Raw genomic sequence first — 12188 nt, 5'->3', positions numbered from 1 at the left:
TTTCAGCATTGTCTCTCTAATTTAGTAGGTATAAAGTGTGTTTTGCAATTTGGGGGCTTACGTATGAATATTTTCCCTGATGTTTTTTGCTAAATACACTTTGTTATCTATAGAGACTTCTGAAATGGCTCTTTTATTTGAATGAGCACTTTATATGGTGGTAGATATTGAACCTTTTCAAGTCACATTTAGTACAAGTAGCTTTTCTCATTCCAATAAAAAATTTATTTCCCATTCCATAGAAATTTTATAGTTTTACACAACAGTTGAATCTGTGAACATTTTCCTTTTTAAAAATCCTTTAAAACATTTAAACTACCATATTTTAAATACCAAGAAGACACTGTGACGTGAGTACATGCTTTGTCTTGACCTTATGGAGAGCAGGTTGAAAAGCACTCAGGAATGGCACGTGAAGCAGAAACGCAACATCAGTGCTTGTGTGCGCAGTCACACACCGTGTGGCTTCAGTAAGATCATTGCCTGGCCTCCCTTTGGTCGCCTTCTGTGACTCTCCTTCTGTGCTTAATAGGTGCTTCTCTTTCCTAGAAGCCAACGGAGTACTGTAAGAAGTTGACTCAACATGGAATGGGAACTTCCATTAAGATACAACTGCATCCTATTCCTTCTGAGAACCGATTGAGTTAGTAGGAATCACCAAGAGAACATCATCTTTTTTTGTAATTTCCCACTAGATTTTGAATTAATAACAAAAAAGTGAAATATTTAATCCAGTTGCTGAATTTTGTCGTGGGCCCAGTGGACCCATGGGAAGCACTTTTTCCTGTGCTCATAAGACGTAAATACATGGACACGGAACAAGTAGAAAAGGCACTTTCCACAGGAGTTGCTAAATGTTTATAGCTGGTTTCATGTTGAAGCACAGTACATTTTATGTGGTGAGGGCCATGCCAAGCTCCACCTTCACCAGAGGGGTGTAATATGGATACTGAAGGTATCTACTGTAGAACCATTGTCTTTTAGCAACATACTTTTTTTCTTCTTGGGATATATTCCTGTTTCAGATCTGCCTGTTTTATTTGTTAAAAGCATTTAATGATATTTCACATTTTCTTTCAGTCTTCACAGAAAAGTACTGTACTGCTAATCACGTGGATAAACTTCCTGGCCCGAGAGACTGGGTACAGATTCTACAGGATCAAATTAAACTGGCCAGAAGAAGGTTAAAAAGAGGCTCAGGTATGAATAAGCTACAGGAAAATAATTGCAGAAGCCCTTTATCGAGTTCTCAGACATTGCAAAGTGCAAGGCTTTGCTCTAGGGTGCTCCATTGTCTTTGCCTTCTGAAGGAGATGCTCTATATAATGTGCTACGGTTTTGCATTTGAGAGTTCTATTCAAATGGATTCTGAAATTCACCTGAAGATTAGATAGGAAAAATATGTCAGGCCAAAAGGGGAGAGATTGCTAACTGCGCCTGCGGGCTTGCACGTCTTATGGCTGAAAGCCGGTCCGTCTTTTGTGATTTGCTTCCATTGCTTGTTGATTTCTGTTTGCTCAGATCTGCCTGACAGAAAGTACTATCTACGGTAAAAAAAAATCATCATCATCCTACGTGAGACACCATGTGTAATAGAAAGAAATCCTAAGTCAAATATTTTTTGTTTGTTTTTAAGATTTTATTCATTTTTCTTTAGAGGGGAAAGGAAGGAGAGAGGGAGAGAAATATCAATGTATGGTTGCCTCTCATGTGTCACCTCTGCTGGGAACTGACTGGGAATTGAACGGCGCTCAATCCACTGAGCTACACCAGCCAGGGCAAATATTTATTTATTTAAATTGATTTGTTTTTTTAATCTGAACTTGGTGATTCTAGGATTTCTTCCAGGAAAAATGAACACTAGTTGCATTGTGATCATTTAGTCATTTGAATCTCAACCTCCCTAAATGACAGTGGGCCAGTTTATCAGTGAGGAATCCCTTTGAGTTCAGTTTTCTGTCATCATGTAAAATAATCATCTCAACCCTGGTCGAGTAGCTCAATTGGTTATAGCATCATCCTGATAGATCAAGGTTCCAGGTTCAAGTCCCAGTCAGGGTACATACAAGAATCAACCAGGGAAGGCATAAATAAGAAAAACAACAGATCGACCTTTTTTTCTCACTGCCCTTTCCTCTCTCTCTAAAAATCAGTAAATGCAACATTTAAAAAGCCCTGGCCAGGTGGCCCAGTAGTTGGAGCATCACCCAGTGCACCGACAGGTTGTCAGTTTGACTCCTGGTCAACCTGTACTGAAGTCTGTTTCTCTTTTTGTCTCTCTCTCTCCCACTTTCCCTCCCTTCCTTGCCCTTCATTTCTCTCTAAAAATCAGTAAACATATCCAAGGGTGTGGATTTTAAAAAATAAAAACAAAACAAAAAACGTAATACTATAGTCATCTCTAGAAGGTCAGAAACCTCTAGATGTTTTTTTTTAATCCTGATCAAAGTTCAGATGCCTGGCCTGCTCGGACCCTTCTGTGCTTCTGTGGCTGCAGGTGAGGGTCTGGGAGAAGACGGCCTTAGGCGCTGAAATGTCGCAGGCTTGGCTGTCATGGGGGTCCGAGAGAGCAGCAGTGCAGGAGCATGGGGCTGTGTCACCACCCACGGCTGTAGGGCCATCTCTGTGCGCTCTCCCTGAGCGTCCTCTGACCTGGCGGTGACAGAGTTGCAGAAGTCGTGTACAAAGCTCTAGGTCCCCAGGTCATGTCCAACTAAAATAAAATATTTATCTTTAGATGATTTTTTATTAGAAATCTTTTCTTCATCTTTTTTAACCATTTTCTTTCTGTTGTACTTAATTGATGCCCTTTTTATAATATTTTTAATTAGTAAAAATGTATCATCACATCAGGTAATAAATTATAATGGGGTCAGGAGAGCTGGTTTGCAAGTGTTGTGTCTGCACTTTACCAGCTCTTGACCTTGGTCAAGTCACCCCATCTTTCTCATCTTCAGTGTCCCTCTCATGACGTGGACATAAAAACAAAGCCACCTCAGAGTCGTGGTGAGGCTCCAGACACATGCTGTACACAGATGTCTTTATAGATGACGCTAGTGTATCCTGAGAATGTCTGTATTGTACACAGTGGTGCCTGGCCGTGGAAATCGTAACCTTGTGGGCCCCCCATCCTAGGCCAGGGGACCACCTGCCAGCTGTGCCTGGACAGTGTTGCTTCGCCCATTTCCTGGCATAGTTAATAACATCCCTCTCACTTGCAAAGGATTCTAGGCTTGAAGAAATGATCTGGTCATCCTCCTAGGTCTCTCAGTGTTCCCTGCCTTCTTCTTCATTACAAATCACTGTGAGCAAACACAGTATGGTATAGTGGAAAGAATAGGTGTGAATTCCTAGCTCTGAGCTGACTTTTACAAATCCCCGGGACTTCTGGACAAATTATTCGATGTGTCTGAGCCTTGCACTCTTCATTTGTATGAGGCCAACAGCTACCCCATGGGTGTTTTTGCGATTAGTATTAGACAATGTAAGCATTGCCACTAACAAAGACTGATACATAATGATGCTCAAAAAACATCCTAGACCTTGTCCTCCTCCCCTTTGCCAACCGAAAGCAAAACAGCTCCTTTATCCTTGCCATTTCCTAAAACCACTACCTTCTCTCTCTCTTAACATTGCTGGTCAAAATACTCCCCAAAGGGTTTGCATCCCAGTGTGCCTCCCCCATCCCAGTTCACTTTGGAATCCATTGCACTTTGCCCTCTGACCTCACTCCTCTGCTGGCGCTTTTGCTGCATCCACATCCCAAAGATCAGATTTCGCTTGCTGTTTATATTAACACTCCGACTTGACCTTCATGTTGATTTTTTACTCTGTGGAATCTCGTCCTTCTTAAAACTCTCTTCCCTTGGGTTCTATGACTTCATTGTCTCTGTTTCTCCTCCAGTTTTCCTGGCAGTGCCTTCAGTCTGCTTCACTGCCTTTCTCTCTCCACCTGACCCTGAACGCAGCGTTCCCAGGTTTCCATCTTCGTGCTGTTATTCTACACACTCACTCCTGACTTGGACTGTCCCGTCGTCAGTGACTCTCAGGCATGGAGCCCCAGACATGGCCAGGCCCAAGACCAGAGACTTCCCTCTCTGTAACTCGGCTAATGAAATCTGATCTTTCCCACCCCAGTTAGACACTTCTGCTAGCTTCCTGTCACCCCCACAGCAGAATCCCCTCTACACACACCCCTGCCCCCCAGTGTGGCAGGCAAAGTTCTTCACAGTCAGCCCCAGCCCCTGAGCAGCCTCGTCTTCTGCACGCTCTCCCTGTTCTGAAATATGCTAGGTTTTCAAACTCATGTTTTCCTCTGCCTGGAAAACAGTGCCTCCTCCTGTCACAGCATCGAGGTTCCCTCTCCTGGGTCCCCCTAGGCAGTCACAGCACTCTGGTCTTCTCCCAGCAGGACAGCCACCCACCAGTGTGCTCCAATGGCCGTGAGAACCGAGGAGCAGAGATGGCATCAGGGTCACGTTTCTGTTCCAAGTACCTAGTACAGTGTGGCACAGCGTGAACCAACAAATGAGCCAACGACTCAGTCCATGGAAAAGGAGAGACAACAGTCCACAACAAAAACTTCTTACTGTGTAGCTCACCTAGGGCACGTGAGAGCTTGGAGAATATCTTTCATCACTTCCTTCCTTGAGGTTCAAATCCTTATCCCAAAACCCGCAAGGCAGCCATGTCCCTGAGCTCTGCCCTCAGGAACAAGGTCTTCAGGGCTCCTGGGGCTCCTTAGGGGGCCCTTGCTGCTACGTGGCTGTCACAGAGTGCCCTTTCTCTTACTTTCTTCTCTGCACCCCCATCTCCTTCGTTCCCTCCCAATTTCCTGTCTTCTCTCTTCTGCCCCCAAAGGGCAAGAGTCTTACTTACGTCATGGCACCCGACCTCACTCAGGGTCGGTTAACTGAGTAACACCACAAAGATTCAGTCCTGCCAGCAGAGTCTCATATCACTTCTCATACTGAAGGTCTCCTGCCTCAGCCTGGAGTCACCTCACAAAAGCCCCTTGTATTACTTTAGCCCCTTTATTTAGATTTCAGACTCCAGGAAAGAATTGGGGTGAAAAAATATTTTATAGACAGTAACAGGTGTTATCAAAGACAACTTCCCAATCATCTTACACAATAACACCTTTTTGAACACTGATATCATGTGGGGTGCTATGTCTCATGGGTTTTATATCCCAAATTAAATATCAAGTATGACTTCTGAGCGGTGTGCTTGCTACTATTCAGTTGGTCTTGCGTTGCCTAAATTCTGCCTTAGCGATCTTGACCACTTAGGTATGCGAGAGCTTCCATTTGCCCGTTGATTTACAGGGGAAAATTGTTAACTGCCCCCCACCCCGTGCAAAAAGACACTAAATATAATATTCAGATTTGAGAGAGATCTAAAGTTTGTCATGGTGAAGAGACCTAAATTTAATACTCACCCCAAAGGAAAAGCAAGGGCCAAAGTAGCTCAGAAACCAGCCACCCTTTGGTTCCTCACACAGTGTCCCAACTGTGCCACCAACTTCTAGCAAATTCCTCCCCACAGAATGCACAGAAACATGCTGGTCCCCTCCTGTTCCACAGGGGCTGGTAGGAGTAAAAGGAAAATGTGAGAAATGCTTGAAGCTCCTTGGGAGCTGGAGGGGAGAGAACTCCAAATCCACGATGCTGATATTACTGATGTAGGTGGAGAAATCAGTGTCAGAATATATGTCTCCAGCTGGAGGTGATTCGGAGTCCAAGGACCTGAAGCATTGGAGATAAAGGGTGGGGAGGACGTTGCGTGCCTACTGAGTGTATGGGAGAGGCCTCTTCTCAGAGACACAGAAACAGCCTTTCTGGCAATGGGCCATGTGACTGAAATAGGAAGTTCAGTTTAAATTCTGTTTCCCCATACTACATATTAACACTTTATACATAAACACACCCTTTTTTCTATTTCAGATACTAAGACCAATTATAATGAGTCCTGGTCTCATTCCCTTCCCTGCTTTCCCTCAAAAAACACACATGCACATAGTGGGGACTTTTTTCCACATTCCCGTTTCTCTTTCTCACAGACAGACTGGCCAGTAAACACGTCTCTGAAACGACCCAGCATGTGTGTCAGTAAATCACATGGCACCTGCTCATGTTCACACACCTGTTTCCGCAGAATGGGGCCCAAACCCATTCTGGGGTAGACTGCTCACACACTCTTCCCTTCCTGCGGGAGCCTCCCAGGTACTGAGAACGCTGTGGGCCCTGCTTCGTAGTCATCGTATTTGACTTTGGGCGTTTTCACTTTGACCACTGGGTTCCTGGATGTTTGGGATCGGCACCGTGACACTTCTCTGCCCTTCTGGCACGTTCTGTTAGTGTCTGAAACGTGGACGGCACCTGCAAAACCAGCCCTGACGTGCAGTCCAGACCAGAAGGACAGTGCTCCAGCAGTGGCCTGCCAGATAGGTCTTGTCTCCCGATTCTGCCACATCCCACAGCACTGCCTTCTCCCCAAGCAACACGAAAGTGGGATCCCGGCAAATTGAAACCAGAGCCATGTGTATTCCCATTGTCATGCTGGTAGGGCGGAGGCCTGTCGATAATATTGCCTCCTCTCCTGTCTTTTGTCCTACGTTGGTTCCAAGTGATAATCCATAAAGTGTCTCATAGACATTCCACAACTTTAACCTTATTTATCGTATTTGTTCAGTTCCTGGAATTAGATACAGGCTCCACCTGGGCAAGCTAGTAACTCACTGCTTAAGGGAGCTCGCACTGCCTCTAGAAAAAGGAGGTGCCCCACGCAGGTCTGAAAGGTTGTACATACAAATAGAAATTCATCTGGGGCTCTCATTACATGTAATAATTTTTTTCTATAACTGGAATGATGCCTTTCCTAGTGTGGATTTTTATCATTTTCATTAGATTATTTCCTCAGAGCTGAAATCACAATTGTGTGTGTGTGTTAGAGCTACGAGTAAAGCTGTCACTGCTATTAAATTTTTATTGGACTTGCTCAATCTTTTCCAAATTTTACAAGTTGACTGTCACCAGAGAAGAAAGATGGTGAGCCCGTTATTACAGACAGATGTTATAATTAAATTTAAGTAACATAGGCATGTTCTGCCTCCATGAAACTGCACCCTGTTCATGAAGCCAGCATTTACCAACTCATACACCTTTTGCTTCCATATGTTCTGTTCTTACTAAAAAGCACCTAATTGCATAGGCCTGCTTTTTTAAAGTGAGGATAATTTAATTACAAAGGGAAGATCAGCTTATACCCAGAACTGATTTTTGCTATAACTAAATGAAAAGCAGTCCTACACGATGTATGTGGTACATGTTTGCACAACTAACAGCAAAGAGGCTGAGAGCCCCGGCAGAAACCGGCGTGGACCCCTGGCCGTGCCACTTACTGGCTGTATCTGCCTAGGTGAATGTCGTAACTCCCTGTGTCCATTTCCTTGGCTGTTAAAGTGGACGTACTAACAGACCTGCCTTGTGGGGTTTTCTAAGGGTGAGACGATACGGTGCATGTGAAGTGCTCAGTAAATTGGAAGCATCTAATAAATGGTGGTAGCATTGCTATTACTATTATCGCTGGGGAACTTTTTAAATCCTAGACAAGTTCAGCTACCTGTTCAAATCCACTCAAACCAGTTGGAAGAAAATAGTGTCTTTTAAATATAAAAGTAACATGTTTGTTATTTTTTAAATATACGGAATTTTTTAAAAAATTTAAATATGTATGTCTTTCATCCAGAGAAACATTTTAGTTTGTCCTGTGTTTTGTCTGTAAATCTATATGCAAAATTTTACTCTTACCATTTATCTTACCACTTGACTTGAAGGGTTTTGTTGCTAAGTATCCGTCTACAACATAGTTTCTGGTAGTTTCTATTCTTTTCTAGCCCAAATTGACCTTGACTCTTCTGTCTCTTCTCAGTGCTTCCTCTCTGTGGTGGACTGAGCAGGTCAGCAGAGAAAGGGTCTCTCGCTATAGCTAGCAATCCGAGGATGAGATGTGAGAGGGGGAACTAGAGTGGAAATCTGTGAGCCCTGGTCGTGTGTAAAGCAACCGCAGTAAAAACAAGCACATGGTATTAGTTTGCTTCCCACCAACTTAGCATTACCACGTGATGCCAATGGCAGCCCTCATGTGACTGGCCTCGCGTGCACACCTGCAGGACCCAAGTGGCAGCTTTGGGCAGGAAACTCCCCATGGGGCCACCTGGTCCGGGTGACAGGAGCACGCTGAAGTCACCCAAATGGCCATAATGAAATGTTTTGACCTGTCCTGTAGCCCATCAGGTCTCAGGAGCCATATGGGCACCTTCTTTTTTTGCATTTAGTGGAAGGTTTTAGGAAAACTCTAAAGGAGATTGAAACATATCAGAGATGAGCAAAGATCTGCATTTTAAAACACAGAATTGCTTTTAAAGGAATGGTTATTCCCTCTGATTTTCTCTATGACTGAGTTGATGCCAGCTTACACTGGTGGCTCTAGGATCTGAATTTCCAGTCCTCTGCAAACATTTGTTCTCAAGGTGTCCTAAGCCTGCCCCTTGGGGATGGTTCTGGAGATAACAAGCAAAATTCTGGCACGGGAATTCACTGACCTCTGTGCCTTCATGATTATATTTAAACAATTCACCCCAAGTTCTGGGTGGATATTTAAGCCTATAAATAAGTGAAACACACTGCAATCATCAATGATGGATAGAACAAGTTTCATAAGATACAAAAAATTTTAGTACAGGAAAATTGGTTTTACATCATCTTTAAAATATTTTATTTAAATATTGGTACTAAAGTCTGTAATATGAACCAACTGGAGCTGAAAAGGGAAAAGAAAGGTGAAAACTCACATATACCAGGGGGTTTAATTGTGTGACTGTATTTGGTGAAACGAATGTGCTCCTGAAACTAATGAGATTGGTGTTTTCTGCTTGTAACCAGCAGAGGCAGCTGACGGTGACGAAAGACTGGACGGCATCTCTCTACCACCAACAGGTAAAACACATTTACATGTTCGTCACCGGCTGGAAAGCACAGCACAGGAAAATACATTGAGAATGCTGGCATTAGCGATGCAGGGGCTTGAGCAGAGGCTTCCCCAGCAGACCCAGGTCAGCAGAGGTCCTCAGGGCCCTTTGTTCCCACGTATTTTCCGCACTGAATGGGAAAAGCTACATGTTTCTCACACTGTTTCATATTCTTAAAAACCTCAGGATAGCAAGTCCTAAGGATTTAGTGCTACAAGATTTTGCCTCCCCAAACCCCTATACATTAAGAAATATTTTAATGTGACATGACATTTGCTTTCAGAACAGGGACCACCAATTTCATGATGAAATTCATGTCCGTTCTGTCCTTTGCCACCTGCCCCAAAGGGCTTAGAGAGGCAGTTGGTCACCCCCCTTCGTACAGTGGGTGCCCAGTGAATACTGTGTTTCACTTGAGTGACTGAATAAGCTGAGCCATCTGGCATGGGAGGCACCTTACTAATGTTATAACCAGATCCCCCCAGTGCAACATTTCAGTGAAGCATCTGCTACAATGTTAAGCCATAGAGTCCGTCTGACTTCACATTGTTTAACTCTCAAGTGATATACTTCTGACCCTCGCCTCCTGCTCCTGCTTTGGTTCTTGCCTGAGAGCCGGAGGGACAGGTTTCTGATCACGGAGCCGTGTGGCAAACAATTTATTCCCTCAGTTGGCCTCGGGACTCTATTGACCGCCCTCAAAACCCAGATGCCCCAAAAAACTTCTAGGCAAAAAAGCTCAACTCAGTGTTTTCTCCTCTAGATTTGGGCTGCTAAGTTTTCAGTAGAAATCAGCAAAGATGAATGGAGCAGCTAGTCTGTGTAGGCACGCTCCTGGGTCATGTGTGCACTGCTGGCCCTTACCCTGAGATGGCAAGCAAGGCACAGTGCTGTGGGGCGGGGCAGACGTCTGTCAGTGAACTTCGGAGCAACGAGAAAGTTCAGCCATGTACAGGATACAGTGCTTTCTGTCACTGAGTGGCTGAGCAACAGATCGAGAGGCAAGTGAAAAAAGGATCTGCTTATATTGATTGTACCTTACGTAATTATATAAAAGAGATTTCTCTTCTCCTTTGGCTATGTGTCCGCATAATTGAAATGCATGGTTCCTTCCCATTCTGTCAGGACAACTCATGTTTAGCTGCTGTGTGCCTATCACCCCTGGCCCATCCCCAGGAGACACATGAACTACAACTAGTAATGGAACTGCACCCTTCAGGAGGCCCCTGGGAGGAGTACCAGGCTGCTCCAGTTGTGCTCTCCAGGGCTGCTCCTCTCCAGCCTGCTGCCCCAGGGCATTTGCACTGCCTGTCCACACTGCCATCTGACGCAGTGGGCTTTTAAAAATTATTAGTGGAAAGCATTGCCCTTTGCATTTTCCTATCTGAGGATGGAGCCAAAGAGATGTTTCAGATGAGAAAATTGAACGCGGGATGGTAGGACAACCTCATGGAACTGAAAAGAATTTCAAGGAATCTGAGTATGAAGGAACATTACAGATCATCTAGTCCCATACTTTCTTTTTATCCGGTCCTTTTATTTTACAGGTAAAAAAGCCTGAGGCCCAGAAACACTACGCGACTGTCTCAAGGTCTCACAGCTGGTTGGTGGCCTGGCCTCTCACCAGCCCGTCATTACACCGAGTAGCTTTCTTACACCTAAGCCAAAGCCAGCTTTTCTCTGCATGTTTCTTAAAGATCCCAAGAGTTGATGATGTACCAATCCCTTTAGGATTCCATCTCACTGTCTCACGGTCTCCACAACTAGAATGCCCATCGTAAGAACCCCTGAAGTCCACTGCACTTTGAAACTCATGGAATCCTTTCTCGAATGTTGCCCAAGGCTGTGAGGTCGTAATGAAGACAGGAGTAGAATGGCCCTGCGGGTTTCTTCACTAGAGTCCTGATAGATATTTGACACAAATGACTAAACAGTGTGATAGTACCGTTTATCGTTTAGAAAAGGGGAAAAGATTTCCAGGTTGGTGCCCCACATTTGCAATAATGAAATTAAATCTTGATTAGAATAGCCTTGTCTCTTGATTGCTGCCCAGTCAGCTGGCTCCTCTGGACTCTGGGCTACTACTGACCCCTCGCTCCTTGCGTGCACCCCAGGGAGACCAGGAGGGGAACCCCACCTTCCTTGTACAAGGAGCTTCATCCTGGGATTTGAGACTCACTGGCCAGACCTTCTTTGTACATTTATCGGACTGACAACAGTTGGTCCCCTCTAAAGATTTAACAACGCCTCGATTAACTTTAGGTTGTTTTCCCCTTCCAAATTCATGTGTACTGAGGAGCGTGGGGGACAGGTGTGACTCCTTAGTGTTTCTATGAACCAGGATCAGGCAGGTCAGGACTACAGTCTGGCAGTCAAATGACATTTGTCTCAATCCATTACATTTAAGCAAACTTCTGCATCTAGTCTTAACAAAAATGGATGCAGATTTTGTAGTGGAAAAACATTTTCTCCATTTCTTTGTCCTCAACCCCGTTGGTGAGCATTTTTGAGCAACTCCCAGGAGCTAGCCCTGTGGTAGGGTCTAGTGAACAAATGCTCGCTCTGAGAGAGCCCAGACTGGTGAGAGAGGCAGAGGCCAAGACACCCTGCAGCCAGGTGTGGGCAGAGTGCCCTGGTAATGACAAAAACATCCAGGATCTGGGAACAGCTTGTGGTGGGGGGAAGGAAAATCATAACAGTGCTTTCTAAAATTTAAAAAGAAGGCTTCTGAATTTGAAATAGAGGAGTATGGAGCTCACCTGGGCTTAGCAATCTGTGTCGTAAATTGGCATTCTTTTACATATATTTTAAAAATTAATAAAGAGCCCTGGCTGATGTGGCTCAGTGGATTGAGTGCCAGACTGTGAACCAAAGGGTCACCAGTTCAATTCCCAGTCCTGCCATGTGCCTGGGTTGTGGGCCAGGTCCCCAGTAGGGGGCGCTCAAGAGGCAACCACAAGAGAAACATTGATGTTTCTCTTTCCCTTCACCTCTCTAAAAATAAATAAATAAAATCTCTTTAAAAACTGATAAAGAAAAGTGTAAGGAAGAAAACATAAATTAATTTTACCACCCAGAGACAATCATTATTGGGTTTTATTTTCCCAGACTTTTCTCCATACTTATTTGATTTATCCAATGGAGATCAAATACATAA

The 12188-nt window shown here is 44.4% G+C and overlaps 1 protein-coding gene across 8 annotated transcripts in view; it reads left to right on the top strand.

Annotated features, from left to right (window-relative positions):
* The window catches only part of BEND7 (BEN domain containing 7), an 87687-nt gene extending 75980 nt beyond the window's left edge, over positions 1–11707 (top strand). For 4 of the 8 annotated variants that reach the window (XR_005069410.1, XM_037065934.1, XM_037065932.1 and 1 more), the window contains 3 exons: positions 1081–1200; positions 8946–8999; positions 10579–11707. Coding sequence is in view for 5 of the 8 variants with exons in the window: in XM_037065934.1 (XP_036921829.1) it covers positions 1081–1200; positions 8946–8999; positions 10579–10592 (188 nt within the window). In the remaining 3 variants the exon portion in view is untranslated. Of the gene's footprint in view, positions 1–1080; positions 1201–8945; positions 9001–10578 lie in introns of those variants that run through there. The other 4 variants (XR_005069411.1, XM_037065933.1, XM_037065936.1 and 1 more) reach the window with 4 other exon arrangements.
* Positions 11708–12188: the final 481 nt, after the last annotated feature.

The sequence above is a fragment of the Sturnira hondurensis genome, unplaced genomic scaffold (genome assembly GCF_014824575.4).
Source record: "Sturnira hondurensis isolate 20B ecotype Veracruz unplaced genomic scaffold, ASM1482457v3 Scaffold0016284, whole genome shotgun sequence".
In the NCBI taxonomy this organism is placed as follows: Eukaryota; Metazoa; Chordata; class Mammalia; order Chiroptera; family Phyllostomidae; genus Sturnira; species Sturnira hondurensis.
The sequence above is the reverse complement of the archived record's forward strand: the minus strand, read 5'-3'. Positions and strand labels throughout refer to the sequence as shown.